The following is a 26,751-nucleotide window of genomic DNA, read 5'->3' on the forward strand; positions in this document are numbered from 1 at the left end:
GACGGGCGGGGCTGGGGGCGTGGCCAGGGGAGGTGCGTCACGGGGAGGGCGTGGCGCGGCGCAGCCATCTTGGCGCGGAGGGGCCGCGGGGCCGGTGCCGCCGCCCGCCATGCGGGGCCCGGCGCCCGGCCGGGAGCTGCCGGAGGACGCGGAGAACGAGGACGATGTCTCGGGTAGGCGGTGACGGCCGGGGGTGGGGGGGGCAGCGGGGCTTGTCCGAGCGGCCCGGTCCGGAGCGCTTCTCTCCTCCGGTTTAGCCTCCCCGGCGGGCGGTGGCCTCGGTGGTCGGGGTGTGCTCCCAGGGCTCTCCCGCCTGCGGGTCCGCTTCGGGGCGGCTCCCCCTCGGGGTGAGCCGCGGTGCCGGTTCCCCTCCAAAGCCGCTTCTCCGGCGGGCAGAGCCGGCTGTGCGCACCGGGGCTGCTCCCGGTGATCCGGGGTGAGCTCGGGCACCCGCCTTGCCGGAGCGCCGGGAGCACGGCTTGAAGCCGAAGAAGGGAGAAGAGACGTTTTCCAGCACCTATGGGGTGTTGCTCATGTGTAAGGCTAGAAATGCCCAATAGAACCACTGGTGTTGGCATTGCAGACAGCCATGGGGGGCCGGGAATGGGATCGCTGGGTTCAGGGGGGTTAAGGTGGTGGGATGGTGGGAGCACACATTGGAGTTGGCACCTCTGCCCAAGCCGGTATCCACAGCCCAGCCAGGTGCCCGTGGTGCTCCCCAAGTCTGGAGCCGTGTGTGAGCGTGGCCCCGTCTCCCATGTGAGTCCTTCCTCTGCTCCACTCACCTCCTGTTGCATCCACTTTAATGGGCTTGGAGACCTGGAAGGTAAAAGCCCGGCAGCGGGTCAGCTCCTGGTGTGAGGGTCTCCAGGAGAGGCCATGGAGCTCCATGTCATGGCGTGAAGCTGCTGCCTTGGTGTGAAGATGAACGTGGTGTCCCCCATGCAGTCCAGCTGCATGAGCTGTCCCTTTTGTCCCCAGAAGAAGATGATGGGGTTCTGGAAGGACTGGAGGAGTTTTTTGCAGAAGAGCAAGTTGCTGTGCAGAAGAAAAAGAAACCCAAGAAGCTGAAGGATGGCAAAGCTGCCAAAATCAAGCGGCGGAAGAAGGAGGTAATGCTGCATTGGGGGGGTCCCCCTGGCTGTGGGGTGGAGGCAGGCTGCTCCATGAGTGATGGGCAGGAAATCTTCCTGGCACAGCCTGTGCCAATACGGTGCCTGGGGCTGATGTTTTGAGGAGGGGGGATTCAAACCACATCACTGGGGGTGCAACAGGGGCAGGGCCTGGAGGTTTCTGCGGACGTCGGTGTTGGCCACGCTCATCCAGGGCGTTTTGCAGGTGAGGCGGTGAAAGGGCTTCTAGGATTTGGCATGTGGAAGGGCTTTTGGGTCTTCCAGGGGACAACAAAGCTGAGGTGGTGTGTTCTTGAGGATCAGACCTTCTTGAAGCTGCACGGGGTCCGCTGGTTGAAAGGCTGGGACACAGCCTGGTCCCGGAGCAGAGCTGGCTGCTGCTCTGCTGGCTAAGTGCAGGTAGGCTGCTAGGGAGGAAGGTCCTTCAGCCCCTTTTCCTTCCCTGTGCTGCTGTGCTTGGGGAGAAGTCGCTCATCACAACATGAGAGGTGCTCCCACCCTTCCCTTGCCAAAGCAGTGCTCAGTGATGCTGATCTTCAGCTGCTCCCTGAGGGATCTGTGGAAACAGATTGGCTGGATGAGGCAGTGCCTTGAGGTGCTTTTGCTGCTGCTCATTCCGCCTGCGTGGCGTTACCTGCAGCCGCCTCCAGATGTCCTGGCCCCAAGGAAGCTTTTTTCCTTCGTGGCCATGGTGATGGGTGATGATGTTCTCTTTCTGCAGAGAGCTGGCTCAGGCCCTCTGCCTCCCCGTGCCGCGTCTATCGTTGAATGTGTCTCTGTGCTGCTTTCCTGCAAGGGGGGAATAAAATACCCCTCCCTTGGTATTTCTCCCTCTGTTCATTTTCTGGCAGTGCCAGCCTGCCTGATCCCTGCAGCTCATGCAGCGTCTGACTGCTGCCTGATTGGGGTGGGGAGGAACCAACAGGCTGAATGTTGAGTGTGCTTGGTTTTGATTAATGCCTTGTGTGGGCAGCATTAACTGACCTCAGCTCCGCCTGTGGGAGACTGTTCCCTTGTCCGGCAAAGCCAACGAGAAGCAATTAGGAGGCACCCAGGCTGCTGTTTGGACAAGGAGATAAAAGGTTGGGGGACCTCGAGTGGGGCTTCCCTTTCCTGAACTCCTCTTCAGGAGGTTTGTGGGGTCAATGGACTTGTCCCTTGCTGGAGGAGGGTGGGAGTGAGGTACAAGCTGTGGTGCGGTGCCAGTGCCTGCACCACGATGGGCTGATGCCCTGTATTCCCTCGCAGTATGGCCATTGGAGCGTGGGGCGGGAGTGGGAATTCCCCCTCACCAGCCGCAGTGGGACTCGCTCAGTTTGCGGTGGCGCTGGAGGGAGCACCGGAGCGGGAACTGGTGCTGCAAAGCCCCAGTAAAACCCATGTGAAGCCGCCGGGCTGCGGTTTGAACCTCGGCGTGGGGAGATGAGGGAGCGGAGAGGGGGGATTTCAAGCCGTACTGCAGCAGTTACCATGGCAACCAATTATTCTCTGCCAAATTACAACCGTTCCGAAGCCGGGGCTCGGGCTGTGCCCAGCCCGGGGGGGCGGGCGGCGCCGGGCGCTGTCCGCGGTGCTGACCGGGCGCTGTCCGCGGTGCTGCCCCGCCTCTGCCCGCAGCTCCCCAGCTCGATGTCGCTGTCTGAGCCCGGTCCCTCCTGCCTGCGGGCAGCAGAAGCACCCACCGCGCTTCCAGCAGTTGCTCACTCTCCCGCTGAGGCTGCTGTGGCCGAGTCTCGATGGAGATGGGAGGTTCCCCATGGCCGCCTGTCCCTGGAAGCGAGGGCACTCAACTTACTCTGCTCTTGTGCCCCTTTCCAGCCTGTCTGTGCATCCACCAAAGCTGTTTGGCTCATGTGACAGCTGGAATCCTTCTGTGGTCACACAGTTCTGCTGCAGCACAGAGTGTCCAGCTGGGAGGGAAAACAAAACAGGAACAAAGCAAATCCAGATCACTATACCTGGCTGTGAGCTTAGAGAGTACACGTGAGCAAAGAGACCTTCTCTTCTTTGCCTTTAGTTTCTCACCCTTTCACACTTGAAGTTGCGCTTGAAGTCTGCAACCTTATTCACATAAAACTATAAGCAAACACGGGACGGAACATTACATGTTACCTGTGTTATATCAATCCAAAGTATTGCCTATCTGACAATTCAGGGTTTTTTAGCAGAGCAGTTTGCTGCCTCAGAGGTGTTGCTCTTTGGTTTACTACACAGCTATTTTTAACACACACATTAACTTCCTTGGCCTGTTCTCCTCTGGTTTTCTGGTCATACAGCCATTCACCAGAGCAATACTGGGATGCTGTTGTATTGCAGTGACTGGGCACTTCCAGAGGAGCATGTTACAATGTGGAGGCAGAGCTGGCATCCAGCGGCATGGCTGTGACTCAGCATTGCTTTTCTTGTCCCTCTCAGTGAAGAAGTGTTGAGGCAAAAGCATGAAGGCTCCATTCCATGTACCTTGGCCTAGATGAGTTTTTGCACAACATGGTTATGTCCCTATAATGCAACTTTCTCTTCTTGTTCCTGATGCTTCCTTAGAGTGTGGCTTGCCTGGTGTGAGCAGACGTGTTTATAGTGGTCCTGCGATGGAGAGTGGGAATGTGGCTCTATTTGCAGGTGGGGACTTGGGACAGAGGGTATGGCTTCACACAACAGCCCTGGAGAAATGGTTCTAGATGATCCAAGGATTTCCTTCTGTCTGTGTCTCCTGTGGGCAGGTGCTTCTTGCTGTTCCCAAATCTGATTTTTGTGCTGGTTTGCCCAGTGTAACAGCAGCGTGATTCAAGGGAGCATTGGCGATGGCTGGTGACAGCACTTCCTTTGTGCTGGCTAGGAGGGTCATTGGAAAGGAGAGGAGGGGGGACAGAACCTGCTCTTTCTCCACTGTCACTTTCCATTTTAGGGGAGCAATGATGAAATGTCAGACAATGAAGAGGAGATCGAGGAGAAATCTGAGAGTGAAGGGAGTGACTATTCCCCCAACAAAAAGAAGAAGAAAAAACTGAAGGACAAGAAGGAGAAAAAGCCAAAACGGAAGAAGAAGGATGATGAGGAGGATGACGAGGATGGAAGTCTAAAGGTACCAAAGATACCTTCCCCCAAGCTGGTGCTAGAGCATGAGACCTCAGGGTGCAGCCAGATCCCTGCAAGTTACCTGGCTCAGAGCCCAGCCATGTTTTCTGTCCAGGCTCCTTGTGCTGGTGGCTTGGTTCCCTTGGCATAAAGCATGGCCCTGGTGTGTTTGCCGTGGGTTTGGCAAGTTGTTAAATCACAGAAACAAATCCCTGCGTGTGTCTGACTGGGGAGAGCGTTTGATACAGAGCACGTGACAGACCCGGCCTCATGCTGCTCGTCTGCAGAGCTGTGGTCATTTACTTAATGACATCTCTCTAAATCTGCAGGAGCCCAAGAGCTCAGCCCAGCTGATGGAAGAATGGGGCCTCGATGATGTCGATTACATGTTCTCAGAAGAAGATTACCATACCCTGACTAACTACAAGGCTTTCAGCCAGTTCCTCAGGTAGAGAACCATAAGTCGGATGGGGCCTCTTGTCCCAGTTGAGATTTGGGCATTGCTCAGCTGAGTGGGTGAAGTTGTGAAGTTACTTCTGCATTGCGAGCTCCTTATTGGTTCTCCTCACCTGACTCAGTCCTCAGAGTCCCATTTTAGTTGCAGGATTGAATGGAAAACAGCTGAAGTGTTTGTCTCTCCCTTTCTCCAAACCCCCTTTTTTTGTGTGTGCCTGTTTGAAAAGTTCAATGAGAAAAATTGAGCATCAGTGATGAATTTTTGTGAGGACAGTGAGCTGTTCAGAACATCACAGTGGGGAGAGGTGGTCTGTGAGGAAGTTGAGGTGTGCCCCCTTTTATGTATGTGCTCTGGTTTCTGGTGCCTTTCCAGCGGAGCAGCTCCCAATGGGCCACATCAACCTGCTCTATGTGTATGCTGGGTTCTTGGGCTGCAGCACCAGCACACACCAGGCAGGAGCGGACACGCAGCAAAGCATTTCTGTTACCGCATGGTTCTCCCTCTGCTCTGCCCTGCAGGCCTCTGATCGCCAAGAAGAACCCCAAGATCCCCATGTCCAAGATGATGACGGTGCTGGGCGCCAAGTGGCGAGAGTTCAGCGCCAACAACCCGTTCAAGGGCAGCTCGGCAGCTGCGGCGGCCGCAGCCATTGCTGCAGCTGTGGAGACCGTCACCGTGGCCCCACCGCTCGCCGCCAGCCCCCCACCAGCCTTGCCCACTGTCATCAGGAAGGCAAAGACCAAGGAGGGCAAGGGTAGGTGCCAGCCATGGAGGGTGGGTTGGGGTTGGGTCATCTGGGGGAAGCTGTTTGCAGAGTACCAAATGAGTCTTCTGTTTCTCCAGGTCCAGGCGTGCGGAAGAAAATCAAGGGCTCCAAAGATGGGAAGAAAAAGGGGAAGGGGAAAAAGATGGCAGGCTTGAAATTCCGGTTTGGAGGAATCCCCAGCAAAAGGAAAAAGGGCTCCTCTGTAAGTGTGCGGCGCCCTGGGGGTGGGCATGTGGCAGGGAAATGACAAGACAAGCCTTTCCCTAAAAGCTTCCCTTGTGTAGAGGTGTCACAGCACCTTTGCTCACCCCTTTTGTAGGGAGCTGTGTCCAGGCTCAGATCTGTAAAGATGTTGTATCTGGGCACAATTTCTGCTAAACCCAGTCACCGCATTTACATCCAGTGGTGAGGTTGGTAGTGCCACCATTTCAGACTTGGTTTGCAAGAGGATTCTTCAGGGCTTGCACTCCAGCTGAACCCTGTGTCAAAGAGAATTATCAGATGCTTTAATTACCTGAGTGAAGCTGCCTCTGGGCAGCATTGCTGTTCCACAGCACAGCCCGGGGCTCCCAGAGCTTCCCAGCAAGAGCACAGCACCAGCCTCTGCTGCAGTTTGGGTGCTGTGCTCACGTCAGGGTGTGTTTTAAATAGTAGAGCTTTTTAAAGGATAAATCTCATAAATAACTATTGACTAGGGGTGGGACTCTTGTAGGTCTTGATAATGCTATTGATCAAAACCCCATTAGCTCGTCCTTATTGGAGCTCACTGGCTCTGTGGCTGGAGTTCATGTAACACAACCTGTCTGTAAGTCCCTTTGTGCATCAGAAGTGAGAGGAGCAATGAGAGGCAGCTGCTCACTGCTGCAGGTTTTCAGTCACATCATGGAAAGTTCATCCTGTCTCTGGGTACACTCTTGATCAGTGCATTTGCCTTTCTGAGAGTTATAAAGAGCTGGGCTTGCTCCTGCAGCCGGAGCACTAAGTACCTGATTAACAGTGTGCAGATCAGGGATTTGCATGTGTAAGTCTCCAGAATAAGAATTCAGACGTGGTGGTGTGTTCTGATGCTGTTGGGTGCTGAGCCTGCCTAACAACTTCCACATTAGAGGGAAGGTCAAGCGTGAATCCCTTGTGCATGTGCACAAACAGGCTGACACAAGCTGAAATGAGTGGGGAGAAGTTCTACCAAGCAGTGCAGAAGGCAGCCCCCAACTGTGCAAGGCTGGGAGTAGGGGTTGTCCCCCCACGTGCCTGTTTTGGGTGTCTGCACCCAGCACAACGTGGTCGCAGCAGTGAGCTCGTACAGCACGACAGTGCCTGTGAGCTGCTGAGCCTTTCCCAATGTGCCTGGCTGGCCGCACTGTGTGAGTGGGGATGGTGGCTGCAGGAAACCCAGAGCCCACCTCTTGGCAGGGGGGGCTGAGCAGGGACTTGGCACATTGATTTATGTATTTTAAATGTGCTCTGAGCGATTGCACCTTGATGGTGCTGTGAACTGCACAAGCTGTCCCTGTGCTGTGCCTTCGGGCTGTAGAGATAGTCCAGACCTCCATTTATTGACTGCCTGTCTGGGACATGGATCTGATAAAGGAGCTTTCCCTGCTTCCTAATGCTTCATGGACCATTCCTATGAACCCAACCTGTCTGGGTGACACTCTCCCTGCCACCACCCTGCTGCTCTGGCTGCTCTATTCCTATGGAAGGGAGGGTGCCCCAGGAACTCGGCCACTGGTCAGTGATCCCACAGGGTTTATATGGGTCCTGGGGTTTGTTGGGCTGTGGAGCGGTGTTCCTGGGATGCCAGTGCTTGGACTGCCTGTGCTTTGGTTTTTCCCTCTGCAGAGCGAAGAGGAGGAACGGGAGGAATCCGACTTCGACAGTGCCAGCATCAACAGCTCCTCAGTGCGCTCCGAGTGCTCGGCTGGCCTGGGGAAGAAAGGGAAGAGGAGGAGAAAGAAAAAGAGGAGTAGGCCATCCTTTGTACTCTGTTCTGTTCCGTTTGGACTTCCCTCTTCAGCTGGTGCTTTCCTGGCCTCCACAGCCCCAGGCTGTGTCTGGCGCTGGCTTGGATGTGCTTGTGCTTGTCTCTGTGTGGTGTGTGAGGCGCTTTCCTGGTGTCAGTGGGCTCGTGCCTGCCAGAAGGCAGTGAGTGGATCCTGCCATGGGATGCTGGCTCTCCCTGCAGTGCTGGTGGTGGTGGAGCTTCCTGGTGGCAGGGCTTTTCCATTGATCCAGCCAGCTTTCCCTATGGAAAGGATCCGCTGCCCTGCCCGGTCTTGCTGCCTGCTCACAGCTTAGCCCCCTGCCTGCGCTCTGGGCACTGGGGCTGCCTCACAGGCAGCAGGTACCTACCTGCATGTGTGACCCACCAGGATTTGTTCTCTAGCAGCAATTTATGTGGCTTCCAGGGAAGTGATCTTCTGAGGAGCAGCCCTTGAGGGACATAGCTTGTGGCAAGCTCCCGGTGGAGCAGGGCAGGCTGTGGGTGAAGAAGCGTTCAGACAGGGGACTTCTTGTCTGTGTGAGATGTGCAGTTGGGCAGGAGGCAGGTGGTGGACCTGTGGTGGTGATGTAGGAAGAGGGAGGCACGTGAACAGTGGTGGAAAGCATCTGTAGGGTCTCACAGCGGCTGCGTGGCCACGTTTGTGTCCATCTTCCTTCCTCCCTCCCATTGTGGAAGGCTGCGGGTGGATTCTGCGCCCTGGCACCTCCATTGCTGTGCTGGTGTTGAGAGCAGCTCCCCTGTGCCGCGCTGCCCCGAGCCCTGCTCCAGCTCCAAGGGCTGCCGGGCCCACTGCTGCTCTTCCTGGCTCCCCACGGTGTCTGCCTCCTGTGCTGCAGGATGTGCGTTGCCTTTCTGCCTTGTGTCCTTGTTCGGGATGAGCTGCTTTGGATCCAGGCACGTCCTGTGGCCTCTTAGCTTTGCTGATAGGTTTGTGTTTCTGAGAAGTGGAAGGGCATCTTCTGGGCTGGTGGATGGTCAGGGTGTGATGCTGGCCAGTGTCCCCATCGGGCGGTGAGGCCGGGCTGGCCGCCTGCCTCCATGTCTCGTGTGAAGGGCATTGCTGCTTCTCCTCTGGCTTGTTGCCCTTGTGCCAGAGCCAGGCAGCTCCCGCTGTGTGTCAGTGGAGTGGAAGGTTGGAGGTCCCTGCTGGGAGTTTGTGGCAGAGCAGGGATTAAGATGAGCTTTCCTGGCACTGCAAGGCCTTGTTCCCCCCTTCCTCTTGCCACCCGTGCTGGGTTGAGAGAGCTCCTGCTTCTGGCAGTGAGCACCAAGGAAGAGCAGAGTAGTCCCGGGAGAGGAGTCATCCTCCTCGGCCGTGTCACCCTTGCATGGTGCGTTTGCAGTTGGTGGCACTGGTACCTGGGGAGGTTTCTCTGACTGGCCTCCCTTGCAACCTCTCCAGGTTCTGGCATTCTCCATTGAGAGCCTGAAGGAACCAAAGGATGATACAGTGTGGAGAGAGAAAGAGAGACAGAGGTGAGATGATGCTGTGTGCAAAGATGAACTGTGGTGCTGAGGGACAGAGAGGTAGGGGGACGTAACAGGAGGGGTCTGAGGCGAAGCGCTTTCCTTAGTTCCTTGCCTGTACTGTAGAGGAGCAAGTGTCCCATTCCCTCCGGGAGAGCCGGCAGCTCCACATCCATCTGACCATGTGCCTCTCCTTGCTTGCAGTGGAAGAAGGGGACGGCTACGAGACGGACCACCAGGACTACTGCGAGGTGTGCCAGCAAGGAGGGGAGATCATCCTGTGCGACACGTGTCCCCGTGCCTACCACCTTGTGTGCCTTGACCCCGAGCTGGAGAAGGCCCCCGAGGGCAAGTGGAGCTGCCCCCACTGCGTGAGTGGGGTCGGGCCCATGGGTGCGGGTGGGCAGGTGGTGGGAGCCCTCAGCGTTACACTGGTTGTGTTCCCTCAGGAGAAGGAGGGCATCCAGTGGGAGCCGAAGGAGGAGGAGGAGGAGGAAGAGGAAGGCGGCGATGAGGAGGAGGATGACCACATGGAGTTCTGCCGGGTGTGTAAGGATGGAGGGGAGCTGCTGTGCTGTGATACCTGCCCATCCTCCTACCACCTCCACTGCCTGAACCCGCCGCTGCCGGAGATACCGAACGGCGAATGGCTCTGCCCTCGCTGCACAGTGAGTTCCAGCATTCCTGCCCCATCCCTGCTCCCACACCCGCCCAGCCACCACTGCCCCTTGCACCAGGGACTCACCTCAAACTATGCTCTTGCCCCTTTGCTTTCTTTATCCCCAGTGCCCTCCCTTGAAGGGCAAAGTCCAACGCATCCTGCACTGGGCCTGGAAAGAGCCGCCGGCCGCCCCGCTGCCGCCCATGCTGCCCGCCCCGGGCACGGAGCTGCCTCTGCCCGCACCCAAGGTGCTGGGGGGGATCCCGGAGCGCGAGTTCTTTGTGAAGTGGGCAGGTCTGTCCTACTGGCACTGCTCCTGGGTCAAGGAGCTGCAGGTGAGTGTGTTGGTGTCATTGTGGTGCCCCTGCCCTGCTCGCTGCCCCTGTGGGCTGAGCGTGGCTCCGTCCTGCCGCAGCTGGAGCTCTACCACACCGTGATGTACCGCAACTACCAACGGAAGAACGACATGGACGAGCCGCCGGCCTTCGACTACGGCTCTGGGGACGAGGACAGCCAGAGGGAGAAGCGGAAGAACAAAGACCCCCATTATGCCAAGATGGAGGAGCGGTTCTACCGCTACGGCATCAAGCCCGAGTGGATGATGATCCACCGCATCCTGAACCACAGGTGAGGGGCTGTGTGCAGGGGGGACACATGGATGGGCCATGGAAAAGTGTGTGCCGGGGTGCCTGAGCTCCTCTAGTGCTGGCACTGAGTGATGCTGTTGCAAGCCAGGAGGGAGACCACAAAGGTGAGTGCTTAGAGTTGTCCAAGTGAAGCTTGGAGCAGCGTGTTTGTCCTCTCTGCGGGTTTCTCTTCATGCCCAGCGCTCACGCTGATGGTTTACATGGTTAGCTGAGCCTCTGGGACTGCCTTCTGCAGGGTTTTTGTGCTCAGCTGAGTTCTTCCCCCAGGGACGAGGAGTTCATGTTGTCCTTCTGCAAAGCCAAAAGCTTGGGCTGGTGGAATTTCAGCTGCTGGTGTGTTTTGAGGTCTCTGTTTTCTCGGAGGTTTGCTCCCAAGGTGAAGCCAAGGGCAGAAACGGATCAATGCCTGCCTGTTTTCACTTCTGCTACGTGTCACATTAAAAAAGGACAGTGAATTATCCCGAAGGTGGATCCACAGAGTTGTTCCGCTCTTCCCAGATTATTGAGTCCCTGTTGCAGCTCAATCACTCCATAAGTTTCTGCTGCAGCCCAGTGATGGGTTTGGCTTCCGTCAGTCGTGCCCTGTGGCTGCTGCCACTCACTGACACTGCTTTGGAACAGCAGCCTGATGCCATGGAGGTGATTTGTTCCTCTTGGAAACCGCACAGCTCCGCTGCACTCACATCAAGGATGAGGGGCTTGGGTACAACACTTACCAGAGAGGAACATTATTCCCACTTACCCCCTCGATGGTGCTCAGGATGGTGAGTGGGGAAAGGAGCTTGTGCAGGTGCCTGGCTCCGTTATGGAGCCTTGACATTTGCATTTCTTTTCTGTGGAAGGAATTTCCTGCATGTGAAATGTGCTGTGCAGATGGCTTTCTTTTACATCGAGCAGCTAGAGACACCTTTTTGTTGGATTTCTCCATTTCAAGTGGCAACTTGAAATTTCAAGTGGCAACTCTGCTCGAAGGCCGCTTGGCAGAGAATAAATAAAGCTGCTGGGTAATTTTCATGTGAGCTTTACATTGTCTGCTCAGCACTTGAAGGTTTTTTTTCTCCTGTGGGCATATAGTCAGGCTCAGCTGTGTGTTTATTCACAAAGCAAAACTTCACAGAGCAGCAAATGCTGCAGGAGGAAGAGGGTGAGCGCTGTTATTCATCCAGTCCTGGTAAAGCAGGAACACAGGGTTGGTCAGTGGAAGGGATGAGCAGCCTTTAAAGCTCAACAGTCAACACTTGCAGCAGGTTAACAGGCGTTTCGGATGGAAAGGTGGATGCTTTCTTCATGTTTTCCTGCCCATGCTCCGATGTCATGGTCTGTAGGTGGAAGCAGAGGAGTTTTGTGGCAGCAGGCTATGGATAGCTGCTTCCTGGGGCTGTAAGTTCACTGGTGGACTTCTCATGCCCTGTGTTACAGCTTCGATAAAAAGGGAGATGTCCATTACCTGATCAAGTGGAAGGACCTGCCCTACGACCAGTGCACATGGGAGATCGATGAGATAGACATCCCCTACTATGAGAACCTCAAACACCTCTACTGGAACCACAGGTACTGGGGTGGATCTGCAGCCTGGGTGAGCCAGGCAGAGCCAGGGCAGCCCGTGAGGGGTGTGGGATGGTTTGGAATGTGCTGGCATCACTTACAGGGACCCCTCTGCAGTGGCCAAGTGCTTTTGGGAAGCCAGTCCTCCTGCGAGGCCTTCTCAGGGCTGCTGTTCTCCAGCCTGTGCTCCCCTTCTCCTGCCATTGTACTCATGGTCTCACTGCACTTCAGAGCAGCTCCGTGGTGCTGCTGCCTATCTTTTTGGGGGGAAAACCACAGTAAACTGATGAAATTTCTGTTCTTCGTTTTGGATAATGTTGCGAGGGGCAAGACTATGCCCCATGCGTGCCTGTGCTAACTGGGCCAGAAAAGCTCCTGTGGGGAGAGAGGCAGTGGAGTTTGAGGCATTTCTATCCCTCCGTTTGGGAACTGGGAGAGGAATCCTGCTGCCTCTTCCTGTTGCAGGGAGCTGATGCTGGGGGAGGACACGCGCCCTCTGAAGAAGCTGAACAAGAAAGGGAAAAAGCTGAAAGAGGAGAAGCTGGAAAAGCCTCCAGAAACACCTCTCGTGGATGTGAGTAAGAATGGCAAGGGGCAACACAACGGCATGTGAGAGGGAGGCCAGCCTGGGCCCTATCCTGTTACGTTGGTCTCCTCTAGTTCTTGGTTTCTTTCATCCAAAGCTCTGGGGTAGCTTCACTATGAGGAGCCTGAGGGCTGTGCTGTGCTGGGACCATATCTGCGTCTCTTCTGGGGCTGTTGGGTGTCACAAGGCTGAAGAGGGATGTGCCCGGCCACTGAGAAAGGAGGGGGAGCTGGTTCTCACTGCTTTGTGTTGTGTCTTGCCCTTTCCAGCCTACGGTGAAGTTCGACAAGCAGCCGTGGTACATCGACACCACGGGCGGCACGCTCCATCCTTACCAGCTGGAAGGGCTGAACTGGCTGAGGTTTTCCTGGGCCCAAGGGACAGATACAATCCTGGCTGATGAGATGGGGCTGGGGAAGACTGTGCAGACGATTGTGTTCTTGTACTCCCTGTACAAGGAGGTGAGTGAAGCATCAAATAGTCCCTGAGGTGGCTGAGAGCTGCTCGGTACGGGGAGAACAGCTTGGGCTTTGTGTCCCTGAGCAGGGCCACTCGAAAGGGCCGTATCTGGTCAGTGCCCCTCTCTCCACCATCATCAACTGGGAGCGTGAGTTCGAGATGTGGGCACCCGACTTCTATGTCGTGACCTACACGGGGGACAAGGAAAGCCGGTCGGTCATCCGGGAGAATGAGTTTTCCTTTGAAGACAATGCCATCCGCAGCGGGAAGAAGGTCTTCAGGATGAAGGTGGGAGTGAAGTCTCTGCCCTACCCAGCAGCTTTAGCCAGCAGCAAGAAGGGGGAAGGAGCAGAATTGGACCTGGAGAGGGAGGCTGGTTAGGTCCTGACCCAGCCCTTTTCCAAAGGGGGAAGCTGGTGATGTACATGTGCAGGAGATTTGTGATGAGCTGTAAAGATTCTGCCAGACCCTTTTCTGTGTCTGTGGTCTGTTGCTCGGTTCTAGTGTTCAGACAGGTGTTGATTTTCTGCTGGCACAGCTCATGCCTCGACCCTTTTCTCCTTGGATCCCATGCAGTGAAGGTGGAGGCTATCCTGTTCCCTGCTTGCTTATCCTGGCTTTTCTCTCCCTCTGCTCCTCCAGAAGGAAGCGCAGATCAAGTTCCATGTTCTTCTCACCTCCTATGAGCTGATCACTATTGACCAGGCGGTGCTGGGCTCCATAGAATGGGCCTGTCTGGTGGTGGATGAAGCGCACAGGCTGAAGAACAACCAGTCCAAAGTAGGTAACAGGCATTTGGACCTGCATTTGGGTGGATTTGCTTCCTTAACATCCCCTGGCATTAAAAATCGTTCAGCAGAGAAGGGGTGGCAGCCTGGGTGTCTGCCTGGCAGCCTGGCAGGGCTTTGGTGGGCTGCCATGGAAGGGAATCAATCCCTCTCCTTCCTCTCCCTTTTATCTGGAGTTAATGTCCAGGCCCTGGGACCATCTCATAGTGCCCAGTGCAGGAGGCAGGCGGGGTGACCAGGACATTCAGGATTGCTGCCTGTGCTCTTTGGGGATGGCTTGGAGCAGAACATGGGAGCTGTGGTCTGGCTCCATGTGTCACAGGGCACTGCTGAGTCTCCATGTGCACAGTCTGCAGAGTCCCCACAGGAGTAACCAGCTCCTCAGAGCTCTCTTCTTTCTTTTCCCAGTTCTTCAGAGTATTAAATAGCTACAAGATCGACTACAAGCTGCTGCTCACCGGGACCCCGCTCCAGAACAACTTGGAAGAGCTCTTCCACCTCCTCAATTTCCTGACTCCCGAGAGGTTTAAGTGAGTAGCTCTAGTTCCCTGCTCCGAAAAGGGCGAGCGGTGGGACCTGGTCTCCTGTTGGGGTGGCTCAGCAGAGGCTTCTGTAGGCTCCTGTCTGGGAGAGGGGAGCTGGATCCCATTCCTGATGTGCTGGTGTCCCTGATCTGCACCGACAGGCGGGTGGCAAAGCTGCTGCACACATGTTTAATGTGACCCCAAAGTTATTCCTGTGGACTACTGCTTTTGGGTCCTGTTGGTGGTTATTGCCTTGCAGTCAGCAGGTTTGTGGGTGAGGAGCTAAACCCTGCCTTTTCTTCCAAAGGTGCTTTGGGGAACTCATCAGACCTCGTATTAGTGCATTTAGAGTGACTTTCCCCTTGGCTAGCAGTGCAGCTCCTTGGTCTGGCTTTTGCTCTGCTCGGGTGCGGGCGTGAGAGTGGTGGTGTTTGCCATGAGAGCGCTGCCCTTGTTCCTAAGTCATAAAGAGATGTCTTTGCTCTCGTGTGTCCCGTTATCACTCAGCACTGTGGTTCTGGCTGCTTTCACAGTAACCTGGAGGGCTTCCTGGAGGAGTTTGCAGACATCTCCAAGGAGGACCAGATCAAAAAGCTCCACGACCTGCTGGGTCCCCACATGCTGCGGCGGCTCAAGGCAGACGTGTTCAAGAACATGCCAGCCAAGACAGAGCTGATCGTGAGAGTGGAGCTGAGCCAGATGCAGAAGTGAGTAACCCCAGCACGGCTCCTGGGGGGCTGCTGGATCGAATGGAGGTGCTGCGAGGGCTGGAGCAGCTCTGCTCTGGAGCCAGGCTGAGAGATCTGGGCTGGGGCAGCCTGGAGAAGAGAAGGCTCCTGAAGGGGAGACCTTGGAGCAGCTCCAGTGCCTAAAGGGGCTCCAGGAAACCTGGAGAGGGGCTTTGGACAAGGGCCTGTAGGGACAGGACAAGGGGAATGGCTTTAACCTGCCAGAGGGGAGACTGAGATGAGCTCTGAGGCAGAAGCTCTTCCCTGTGAGGGTGCTGAGGCGCTGGCACAGGGTGCCCAGAGAAGCTGTGGCTGCCCCATCCCTGGCAGTGTTCAAGGCCAGGTTGGACACAGGGGCTTGGAGCAACCTGCTCTAGTAGACTTTAACTTGGTGCTGCCCTGTTTGTGCCAGTCCCAGGCCTGGCTGAATTACAGGGGTGTCCCTCCCCTCCCCGTTCCTGCAGGAAGTACTACAAGTTCATACTGACAAGGAATTTCGAAGCCCTGAATTCAAAAGGTGGTGGGAACCAGGTCTCGCTGCTCAACATCATGATGGACCTGAAGAAGTGCTGCAATCACCCCTACCTCTTCCCTGTGGCAGCGGTGGTACGTCAGCTGTGTGTGCACTGGGAAGGTGGTGCTGAGCACTGTGTGCTGGGGGCTGTGTCCGTGATCTTGCTTTGGTTAATGGTGTGGCTTTTCAAGCCCGGGATTTTGTCTTTGGAATGCACATGAATTTCTCTGAGTGTTGTCCTTGGAGGAGCTGACCAGGATGCCTTTTAGGAAGCCCCAGTTCTGCCCAATGGATCCTACGATGGGAATTCTTTGGTCAAATCTTCTGGCAAACTGATGCTGCTCCAGAAGATGCTGAAGAAGTTACGGGATGGGGGTCACAGAGTCCTGATCTTCTCCCAGGTGAGTGCAGGGAAAGAGTAATACATTTTTAAAGGGTTCTTCTTGTCCTCTGTAAGAATTTGGAGCAGATAGAGATAGGGGGAAGAGGTGGTGGCAACAGTGATGTTTCAAACCCCTGTCACCTATCGATCAAGAGGAGATAGCAGTGCTGCCTTTGGGGAGGGCAGTTCAAACACAGTCCCCTCGTGCTGGCAAAGCTGCCTGTAGAGGATGAGGCACAAGTGTTGCTCCTCAGGTGGTTGCCTGTTGGCTGTACTCTGCTCGTGGTGGTGCCACCATCACCTTGGCCTCCGGGCTGCGGGGGGTGGCAGGGAGCCGGGCTGTGTGGAGCTGCTCATGCCAGGGTCTCCTTGCCCTGCAGATGACGAAGATGCTGGACCTGCTGGAGGATTTCCTGGAGTACGAAGGCTACAAGTACGAGCGGATAGACGGGGGCATCACCGGCGGCCTGCGCCAGGAGGCCATAGACAGGTTTAACGGTACTTGTGCTTCTGCCTGTCCGAGGGGAGTACATGGGGTGGGTTCACAGCATGTGGGAAGCTGCAGGGACACTCCTTGCCTTCCCTGACCAATGGTTCCATCCCCAAAGCACAGTTCTGCACCTTGGCACGCACACCACGCTCCTTTCTGTCTCACCCTTTGTTGCCTGTGGGTTTGTCTTTCTCAGCTCCTGGTGCTCAGCAGTTCTGCTTTCTCCTCTCTACCCGCGCCGGTGGTCTGGGCATAAACCTTGCTACGGCCGACACAGTCATTATTTATGATTCTGACTGGAATCCCCACAATGACATCCAGGTTTCTGACTTTTCCTTTTCCTTCCCATATAGTAAGCACCCCTGGGGCTCTGCTTTGTTCGCAGGGCAGTCAGTCTCTTCCGTTGAGAACTCCATTTGGGGGGCATGTTTCTGCTCAGCAGCCCCAGTCCTGCACCCACTGCCCTTGCCTGGGAGAGACCTGGCACATAAACCCAGCTCTCTTCCAAGGGCTTCTCGCTTTTTCCTACTGCTTGTTCCCAACCAGGCGCCCCCTCCTCATTTGGGGAGCTTCCACTTGTGTTTCCCAAAGCCTGGGGCAGACCCTGGCTAAGAATTGAATGCCAGCAGGAGGAGGCGAGCAGCCAGTGCCTCCCGAAGCCATGGAAAAACAAAAAGCAATGTGTATCCCTGCCCTGCGCTCCTGTGCAGCCCAGTGGGGTGAGACCCGCGGCCCCTCAGCAGCTCCGTGCTCTGCCCGCAGGCGTTCAGCCGCGCTCACCGCATCGGGCAGAACAAGAAGGTGATGATCTACCGCTTCGTGACCAGAGCCTCCGTTGAGGAGCGCATCACGCAGGTGGCCAAGAGGAAGATGATGCTCACCCACCTGGTCGTCCGCCCGGGGCTCGGCTCCAAGTCGGGCTCCATGACCAAGCAGGAGCTGGATGACATCCTCAAGTTTGGCACAGAAGAGCTCTTCAAGGATGATGTGGAAGGTGAGGTCGGGAAGCAGTGGGGGTGCTTTGCATGTGGCAGGGCCTGGGGCTCACTCTCTTACCCCGCAGGCATGGTGTCGCAGGGGCAGCGCATCGCCATGCCAGATGCTGTCCCCCCTTTCTCCGACGCGCTGTCGACCAAAGGGGGTGCGGTGACTCCCGGCATGAAGAAGAAGCACGGTGGCACCCCACCAGGTCTGTAGCCCCCCGGGTTTGGGTGACCCATCCCCTCCCTGGCCTGCACTGAGCTGTCTCCGCATGGTGATCTGTGCTCCCATTGCCCTCGCTTTGCTTTCCAGGTGACAACAAGGACGTGGATGACAGCAGCGTGATCCACTACGACGATGCTGCCATCTCGAAGCTGCTGGACCGAAACCAGGATGCGACCGATGACACGGAGCTGCAGAACATGAACGAGTATCTCAGCTCCTTTAAAGTGGCCCAGTATGTTGTGAGAGAAGAGGACGGTGTGGTAATGTGACTAGTATCATGTCTTACAATCGCACCTCTTTGTACATCCCTCTGTGTTCTGTTCCCTTGCCCCTCTTGTGAGCGTTCCGGTGCAGGGCAGGGCTCCTCCTGCTCTGCCTGTGACTGCTGTTGATTGTTCCAGACCTGGGGTCCTGGGGCTGATGGGGCTGCTGCAGTGAGGAAGCACAGTTGTCTTGGTCTTGTGCAGCCCATGGTGCAAGCCAGGCTCCATCCCTGTTGGCACAGGACCTCATTTCAGTCAAAGCATCCTCAGGCACCTTCTGCCTTTCCCTGCAGACTGGGAACAGGCATGGTGCTGCTCACATACCGTGCTGCTGTCAGTTGTTTTCCTGGCTTATTTCCTTCATCTCTTGTGGGAGCTGATGGCAGGCTGCTGCTCGGGGAGGTCTCTGCAGATGTGTAGTTTCTCCCTTGATGTGAGTGTGAACACTGCAGGGCAGGATGGGTGGCAGAGTTTGGAGGAGCTCTTTGGCTGGGAGCTTGTCCCAGCCCTTTGAGGGCCTTGCACTGAGGTCAGTACATTTAGGCAAAGCCAAATTCCAGGCAGGGGCTTAGAGCCTGTCCCTTCCTCTCCCGGGAGTGCTGTTAGAGGATGGGCAGTGGGGCAATGCTGCAGCTCTGTGGCTGCCCCATCTCAAGCCTCTTGGCTCTTGCTATGCAGGAGGAGGTGGAACGTGAGATTATCAAGCAAGAGGAGAATGTGGACCCTGACTACTGGGAGAAGCTGCTGCGGCACCACTATGAGCAGCAGCAGGAAGATCTGGCCAGGAACTTGGGGAAAGGGAAGAGAATCCGCAAGCAGGTCAACTACAACGACACCTCGCAGGAGGACCAAGGTACAGCCACTGCTCGGCTCCGGGTGCCCAAGGGACATATTGGCTGAGTTGTTGGTATTTCTCTGCAGTCTGGTGGTGGCTTTGTGCTTCCCAGATTCCTAAACTTTCCAGGATAGAAATTCTTCAAAGATTTTTTGAATTTTTGTCTCTAAACTCTGTTTTTCCTGGAGGAATTTAGGAAAGACATATCTGGGGACAAAGTATTTCCAATTGGGGCTTTTCTGTGTAGGAGAATACTGATTTTGGAGAACCTGGGAATGTGACTGCCTGCTTGTTGTGTCCCCTCTCACTGCCTGGCAGTGGGATGCCAGTCACACCGGTGGACAGGCTCTTGCCTAGGGATGTCCCTCCCGGGCAGGAACCTGTATCTTGGGGCCATCTCCTAACCTGTCTTCCCTTGGGGTTTGCAGAGTGGCAGGACGAGCTCTCTGACAACCAGTCTGAGTATTCCATCGGCTCTGAGGATGAGGATGAAGACTTTGAAGACAGGCCAGAAGGTCAGAGTTGAGTTAATGCGTTTGGCAGTCCATGGGATTTGGCTTTGTGGAAAGCCGCTGGCACCTGGGTGCAGCAGAAGAAACTCTGGGATAGAGGGAATGTCGTGCTTCTGGGCCTCCATACAGGGGGAGGTGTCCTCATGCACTGCCAGGGGAGGAGATTCCCAGGGCAGAGAAGGTGACAGGCTGTTTCCTTCTCTGGCCGCTGCAGGACCATGGTCTGGTCCTCATGGTGGAAGGATGGGGAGAGCAGGAGGTGCCTGGCTGGAGGCCGGTGGCATGGGTGGAAGGGACTGGAAGCTTTGGGATTGGAGTGGATGCAGGAAGCTTTGGCCATCCTTCCTTATTACCTGGGCTTGTCCCTCACTGGGGCTGCTTGGCTCTAGGTGGCAGGAGACAATCCCGCAGACAGCTGAAGAGTGACCGGGACAAGCCTCTCCCTCCTTTGCTGGCAAGAGTTGGGGGCAACATCGAGGTGAGTGTTTGCCTCAGTCAGAGCATGACCAACACAGTCTTGGGGCTGCCTCAGGCTCACTGGCTGGAGTACTCTGTGCTGAGCCTCCGGCACATTAGTCCTGCTCCAGCCTTCCTGTAGGAGCCATGAGGCTCCGAGGTGCCACATGCTTCCAAGGCACTGTGATGCCAATGATGCCCCTGCAGGTTCTTGGCTTCAACGCCCGCCAGCGCAAGGCTTTCCTGAACGCCATCATGCGCTGGGGGATGCCGCCCCAGGATGCCTTCAACTCCCACTGGCTGGTCCGGGACCTGCGAGGGAAGAGCGAGAAGGAGTTCAGGTACAGGAGACCCCGGGCAGGCAGGGCGAGCTCTGTCCTGGCTCTGGCTGTTGTCCTGCTGTGCCACCAGCTCTGCTGTGATCCCCGGGCTGCGCTCAGGTCTGGCTTTCCTTCCGCAGGGCCTACGTCTCCCTCTTCATGAGGCATTTGTGTGAACCCGGGGCAGACGGTGCCGAAACCTTTGCGGATGGTGTTCCCCGGGAAGGGCTGTCACGCCAGCATGTGCTCACTCGGATTGGGGTCATGTCACTTGTAAGGAAGAAGGTGGGTGAGTGGAATTTGAAGTGTGTTGGTTCAGGTATGTCCTGGAGACCTGTGGGGTTGCTGCACGGTGCTCCCCAGGGATCTCATACTGAGTCTCCAGGCTTGGAGCACATCCAGCTTTGTCAGCACGCAGGGGATGGTAATGGAAACTGCGTTTCAAACCTGCTGCTTCCCTCCCTGCGAGGGGCACAGCACCAGTGGGTGTTTAATGGTCTGGCTGGCAAAACACAGGAATCACACTGGGGACCTGCTGGGTCTCGGAGCTGGGGTGTGAAGTGTCCCTGGTGGTAGTGATGCTGCTGCTCCATCGGTTGTGAAACAGCCAGGCTGGCGATGTCCCTGCTGGGTTTGGCTTGATGGTGTGTGTCTGCCCCAGGTCCAGGAGTTTGAGCATGTCAATGGCAAATACAGCACCCCTGATCTGATTCTCGATGGCCCGGACAGCAAGAAGTCCAGTGAGATTGTGTCTTCGGATCCCAACACCCCCATCCCGGCCAGCCCAGCACACACAGGACCTCTCTCCCTCACTGGTAGGTGTTCCTGTGGGCTTCCAGGGGGTTGTGGCTTCGGGCTGGCTTGGGAATGGGGGTGGATGAGGCAGAGCCCTCTGCAGCCCATTCAGGATCTTCCTCACTTTGCTGTTGCTACAGACAAAATAGAAACACAACTCGGGTTCCAGGAGGAAAGGGAGCAAGCGGAGCAGAAGTGCAGGAAGGTGTCTGAGAGCCAGGTGGGGTGGCTTCCTTCAGCATTTACCCTGGGAGACCCTATCGTGGTCTATGGGGAAGGTCAGAGAGCTCCCTGAGGAGGCAGCAAGGCTGGGCTGACCTGGGGTGGGCACTTGACATTAAGGTGCCTGTGAGTGCTGAGAAGGTGGAAGGTGAAGAGCACCCAGAAAGCTGCGACAGCAAGGAGAAACCGAGGGATGAGAAGCAAGAGGAGGGTGAAAGGGCTGCGCCTTCTCCTGAGCCCCTGGTGAAAGGTGAGTCTCTGGGGCTAGGATGAAGCCATCCCCTCTTGGCCATGGCCTGGGTTTCTGTGGGGCTGTGGCACCCAGAAGTGGCTTTGGTCTGTGCTGGAGAAGATCCTGAACACACAGACAATATAATCACTTTACCCTAAAAGGGTGAGTTGTTCCCAGAAGAGTGTTTTCCATGTCAAGCTTTTCTCATAGTCCTGTTGCCTTCTGCAGGTGAGGGGATTCAAGAGAAAGAGAAGCCTTTGGAGAAGCTGGAGTTGAACAGCAGCCCAGGGAAAGGGGAGGACAAGGAAGTCAAAGCAGGTGAGGTGCGAGGAGGCTTTGGGGCAAGAAGTGCCTTTTCCAAGTGGCGAGGAGTTCCTGGGGGAAAGGAGGACCCTGGTTGGTTTTTCTGTGGAATATGATGAGACAGCACCATTTCTCATGTTTGCCAAGCAGAGGATGCCAAGGCGGAGGAGAAGGAGCAAAGTGAGGCTCAGCAAAATGGTGACAAAGAGGAAGAGGAGGACGGGAAGAAGGACGACAGAAACGTGAACTTCCGATTCATGTTCAACATCGCTGACGGTGGCTTTACAGGTGAGGGCAAGAGGGTTGGAAGGGCCAGAAGGAATGTGAAGCACGTGAAGGGGCTGCAGTGGGATGATGCTGGCTTACAGCTCGATGTCCCCCCGGGCAATGCCATTGCTGTCCCTGCCTGCAGCATGGTGCAGCCTCACTGCTTGACCCCGCTGTCCTGCTTCTGCTTCCGCAGAGCTGCACACGCTGTGGCAGAACGAGGAGAGAGCTGCCATCTCCTCGGGCAAGATCTACGACATCTGGCACCGCCGGCACGACTACTGGCTCTTGGCAGGAATCGTCACGTACCCTTTGGCGTGGTGGGACCGTGCCTCCTGCTGATGGGTGGCAGGGAGGTGGTGAGGCCGGGGGGTGTCTGCGGGGTGCAGGGATGAGCGGGGAGGTGTTTGGTGACGTGGTGGGGATGCTCATTGCTGGTCAGTTCTCCCCTTGACGCTCCCTTGGCACCAGTCACGGCTATGCCCGCTGGCAGGACATCCAGAACGACCCACGCTACGTGATCCTGAACGAGCCCTTCAAGTCGGAGATACACAAGGGGAACTACCTTGAGATGAAGAACAAGTTCCTTGCCCGGCGGTTCAAGGCGAGTTGCAGGTCCAGGGCTGGTGAGTCCTTACCAATGGGGGGGACCAGAGCGGTGCTGCAGAGCCGGGGGGAGCCCATCAGCGCCAGCTGGGAATGAGCAGGGACCAGGCTTTGCCAGGGGCTCGTGGTTGCCGGAGCAGAGCCGGGGTTGGTCCTTGGGCACTGCAGTGCATGGGCTGGGGATGGCTGCCATGGGCTCCTCTCTGTGCATGGCCAATGCTGTGCCCGGGTGATGCTGTGGGAATGCTGCCCACATCCCTTTGTGGGATGCTCAGTGTCTGAATGGGATGAGAAAACATAAGGGTTAAGCCTGTTCCCCCAGGAGTTCTTGGGAGCGAGGCCAGCGGGGAGCACATCAGGGCAGAGGCAGGCTGGAGCCTGTGGGGCAGCACTGGAGCAGGGTCTGGGCCTGAATCTTTCCCTCCTTTGCCTCCCAGTTGCTGGAGCAGGCCCTGGTGATCGAGGAGCAGCTGCGGAGGGCAGCGTACCTCAACATGACCCAAGACCCCAGTCACCCGGCCATGGCCCTGAACGCCCGTCTGGCTGAAGTGGAGTGCCTTGCCGAGAGCCACCAGCACCTCTCCAAAGAGTCCCTGGCTGGGAACAAGCCCGCCAACGCCGTCCTGCACAAGGGTATGTGTGGACAGAAGCAGGGTGAGGAAGGGGAATCCAGCTGGGAGGGTGTCCCTGTCTCCTGTCCCCTCCTCACCATCGGCTCCCGGCTGCTGGAGCTTGCTGGGGCACAAGGTGTCTATGTCTGGTGGGTGTCCCCATGGCCTGACCCCGGCTCACTGTGCTCGCAGTGCTGAACCAGCTCGAGGAGCTGCTGAGCGACATGAAGGCGGATGTGACGCGCCTGCCCTCCATGCTGTCCCGCATCCCGCCCGTGGCCGCCCGGCTGCAGATGTCGGAGCGGAGCATCCTGAGCCGCCTGGCCACGCGTGGCGGGGAACCCCCTGTGCAGCAGGTCCGTGGGGATGGGGATGGGCTGGAGCCCCTCAGTGAGGGGTAGCACTGGGGCCAGGGCTGCATGTCAGTGGCTCTCCTCCCTCTTTGTCTCCCCAGGGCTCCTTCGGCTCGTCCCAGATCTACAACAACAGCTTTGGGCCGAATTTCCGAGGTCCCGGGCCGGGTGGGATTGTCAACTACAGCCAGATGCCTCTGGGGCCGTATGTGACTGGTAGGTCGAGGTTTTAAGCAGATGCTCCCGGGCAGAGCAATCCCGGAGTGGATTTGAGGGCCAGGAGCATCACTGAAGGATGCCGGGCGAGCAGGATGTTATCCCTTCTCTCCACAGATATTTAGGTGTTCCCACGATTTTCCCCCCAGCTCCCGTTTCCAGCTGAGGTAAGATGTGCTCCTGCTCTCTGTGTTCCATTCACCGGGGTCCTGTGGGACACAAGAGAAGCTGTGGCTGCCCCATCCCTGGCAGTGTTCAAGGCCAGGTTGGACACAGGGGCTTGGAGCAACCTGCTCTAGTGGAAGGTGTCCCTGCCTGTGGCAGGGGTTGGAACTGGAGGAGCTTTAAGGTCCCTTCCAACCTAAACCAATCTGGGATTCTATGATCTTATGATGTGCAGACACACGATGGGGTGGGGGCTGTAGTAGTGCTGGTGTCCCCCCAAGTGCTGGTGTCCTGATGCAGCCTCTGGCTCAAGCAGCGGTACCAGCACCGGAGGCAGGATCAGGATCCTTTTGGAAGTCCTTGGGCTGGCTGCTGCTGCCCGCAGGGGGTCACACACTCCCCCTGCCCCTTGTTCAGCACAGGGGGGGTCTGGACCCGCCCGATGGGCAGCTCTCCCTCCCCTCTCCTTGCAGCAGCCCCGGAGGAAGGGCAGGGGAAGGCGGCGTTGCCTGCGTGAGGATGAGCTGCTGCCGGGTGCTCCCGCTTCAAGTGTGCTTCAAGCGCTGTGCCCCCCCCCGGGCCACCGGGACGGGGCTTCATTTCGTGTACCTTCTTTTGCACTTTCTTATTGAAGACTTGAAGAGTTTGTCTGGGCACGGCGGGCTGAGCGACGGGAGCTGGCGCCACAGTGTCCGTGTCCGGGTTCAGTGGCACGTGTGTGTGTGAGGGGAGGCCGGATAGTCCATGGGATAGTCCATAGGCCCAGGCACTCATCCGGCACCGCTCCGGCTCCTGAGATTCCCCATCAGGTCCATTTCTACGTCCTTGTGTGTTTGAGCAAGTGCATGCCTGCTGCCAGCCCCGCGGCCGGAGCCCCACCAGCCCAGTGGGAGCATCAGTGCATCCATGGGGAGCCCTGGCACCAGGGTCCGTGTGTGCCAGGCTCGGGGTGCGTGGATGGAGGTGACACGGGTGGGAGGGAGGGGATGGCTGGAGCTGGGATGGGGCCACCCGTGAGCGTGGTGACACCGGTGCCCGAGGCTGGCGGCAGCCGTGAGCGATGCCCCCGCGTTCCCTTCGTGCTCCGTGTGTCCCGGTTTCTGTTCTCTGTGTTTTAATAAATCCCTTGGGAAGGATGCAGCGGGAGCCTCGTGGGGGTCAGTGGTTGGGGGGGAAAGGGGGGGTCCTGCCGTGGGGGTGAGGGGGGTTCCAGGTGTGGTCCCGACCCCTGCATCGTCCTGCTCACACATGTGTGCACACACATGTACACGTGCACACGCATGGGCGGTCAATGGAGCTGTCTCCTCCCAACCCCGGCTCTTCCACACATGCTTTCTGCACGGACACGCACGGACAGACATCAACGTGTGTGTATGTGTAGATCTGTGTTGATAGATACTGCAGTTTTTATGTGGGTGCATCTACATGTACATATATGTACATATACGTACCTAATCTGCATATATACCTATGTGTGCACCTCTACAGATGGACATGGAGATGTCTGCATGTGTGTACACACGTGTAAGTATACATAGAATTGTCATTTTTAGATACGTGTGTGTGCATATGTCTATATAAGCATATATAGATGTAAATAGATATTGATGTGTAGGTATAGCTGAAGGTGTAGATATTCAGGTACAGCTATAGATGTACATATACACACATCTATATTTTTATACATGTGTGTATATAATGTAATTTTCGTATCTGTGTGCTCATGTGTCTATATATGCTTATGTATATAGGTAAGTCAATGTATGAGGTGTGTATATATAGGCATAGCTATGGGTAGATAGACATAGATATATATGTAGCTATGGATGTATAGATCTGTATATACACGTGTATCTGTGTATAACTATACATACACATAAATCTGTATTTGTAACTTAGATATGTGTATATACACACATATACATATGTAGATATATCCATAGGGGTATATAGGTGTATTGATCTGTGTGTATATTCACAGACACACATCTATTTGCAATTTTTATATATTTATACATAAGTGTAGATATAAATACAGTTAAAGGTATATAGTTATAGCTACACATATATAGTGCAAGATGTGTGTATACAGATATATGTATCTGTAACTTTATACATATATATAGGCATATATATGTTTATATATGCATACAAACATCTATGTGTCGTATAGATACATATATAGATAAAGGTCCATAGGTACAGATACAGGGCAAGCAATATATCTAAAGGGGGAATGTGTGTGTGTGGGTGCGTGTTTGTGCACACTTACCCCCAAACACCTTGTAATGTGTTACCAGTGTGTGTGTGCACATCCCCCCTGTATTTCTATATATACACGCACACAAACACACCTTTAGGGGAAGGATATAGATAAACCCACCCACTCCTCTACACCCTAAATTACAAATATGTTTATGTATGTGTAGTCATGTATCTATATATAGGCACAGAAATGAGCAGATAGTATATATATCTAGCTATTGCTATAGATATATCTGCACGTGTATCTGTATAGACACACGTTTCCTTATTTATCTGTTCGTAGTTTCTGTATCTGTGTGCATATATATCCATACAAATCAATATATTCACAGGGCTATGTACACCTCTATATGGATATATACATACAGCTGTAGAGATCGATGTGGCTGTATATACATGAAGACACACGTCTACATTTGCGTGTTGGTATATGTGATTTTCATAGATGTGTGCACCTCCCCCTGCATACATCTATCTCTATGTCTGAATAGGCATTGAGACCTGTATAAAGACTGGTGTAACTATAGGGATGTAGGCAGAGATCACTACACCTCTGTTTGAGTGTGCACACACGTGTAATCATAGCTGCGTGTGCACATACAAGTGCATCTGTGTGCGGATGTGGCTGCAGGTACCACAGGCACTGCTGCACCTATTACACACGCTTAGTGACACGTGTACCTGTGCACACACTGCACAGATACATGTGTGTCCCTGCATGTATACATGTGTCTGGGTACCCACATGCTCGCACACTTGCCCACCCATCCCTGTGCTCACCCGAGGCACCCTGGGCTCGCTCATTGAGTGCCTGTGGCCATTGGGGTGCCCATCACCCCCCATCCCACCCCCTGCCCCGGGAGCAGGTATTCCCATGGGATATACCACGCCAAGGGC

The 26,751-nt window shown here is 55.7% G+C and overlaps 1 protein-coding gene across 3 annotated transcripts; it reads left to right on the forward strand.

The window, feature by feature from the left end:
• The first annotated feature begins 40 nt into the window (after positions 1-40).
• Positions 41-24,725, forward strand: CHD5 (chromodomain helicase DNA binding protein 5). 3 transcript variants are annotated; one of them, XR_003994586.1, is made up of 42 exons: positions 41-173; positions 982-1,112; positions 4,039-4,215; positions 4,538-4,656; positions 5,184-5,419; positions 5,509-5,633; positions 7,274-7,397; positions 9,108-9,274; positions 9,353-9,571; positions 9,690-9,899; positions 9,980-10,191; positions 11,631-11,762; positions 12,222-12,330; positions 12,612-12,803; positions 12,889-13,089; positions 13,444-13,581; positions 13,998-14,119; positions 14,647-14,820; positions 15,306-15,447; positions 15,625-15,756; positions 16,118-16,235; positions 16,424-16,548; positions 16,990-17,221; positions 17,291-17,416; positions 17,521-17,693; positions 18,375-18,549; positions 18,960-19,046; positions 19,433-19,521; positions 19,707-19,840; positions 19,960-20,104; positions 20,481-20,634; positions 20,755-20,834; positions 20,957-21,086; positions 21,297-21,386; positions 21,522-21,659; positions 21,835-21,943; positions 22,110-22,264; positions 22,682-22,877; positions 23,048-23,211; positions 23,310-23,424; positions 23,542-23,591; positions 24,063-24,725. XR_003994586.1 is itself a non-coding variant. In XM_030507856.1 (42 exons), the coding sequence occupies exons 1-41, from the start codon at positions 110-112 to the stop codon at positions 23,547-23,549; spliced, it is 5,847 nt and encodes a 1,948-aa protein (XP_030363716.1). In that variant the 5' UTR covers positions 41-109; the 3' UTR covers positions 23,550-23,591; positions 24,063-24,725. The 3 variants fall into 3 exon arrangements, 2 of the variants coding, with proteins under 2 accessions (XP_030363716.1, XP_030363718.1); XM_030507856.1 differs by having other exon boundaries at positions 22,110-22,242; XM_030507858.1 differs by lacking the exons at positions 41-173; positions 982-1,112; positions 4,039-4,215; ... (1 more) ...; positions 5,184-5,419; positions 5,509-5,633 and adding an exon at positions 8,839-8,912 and having other exon boundaries at positions 7,313-7,397; positions 22,110-22,242; positions 24,063-24,348.
• The last annotated feature ends 2,026 nt before the right edge of the window (positions 24,726-26,751 follow it).

This window comes from Strigops habroptila, chromosome 16, assembly GCF_004027225.2.
Source record: "Strigops habroptila isolate Jane chromosome 16, bStrHab1.2.pri, whole genome shotgun sequence".
Lineage (NCBI taxonomy): Eukaryota > Metazoa > Chordata > Aves > Psittaciformes > Psittacidae > Strigops > Strigops habroptila.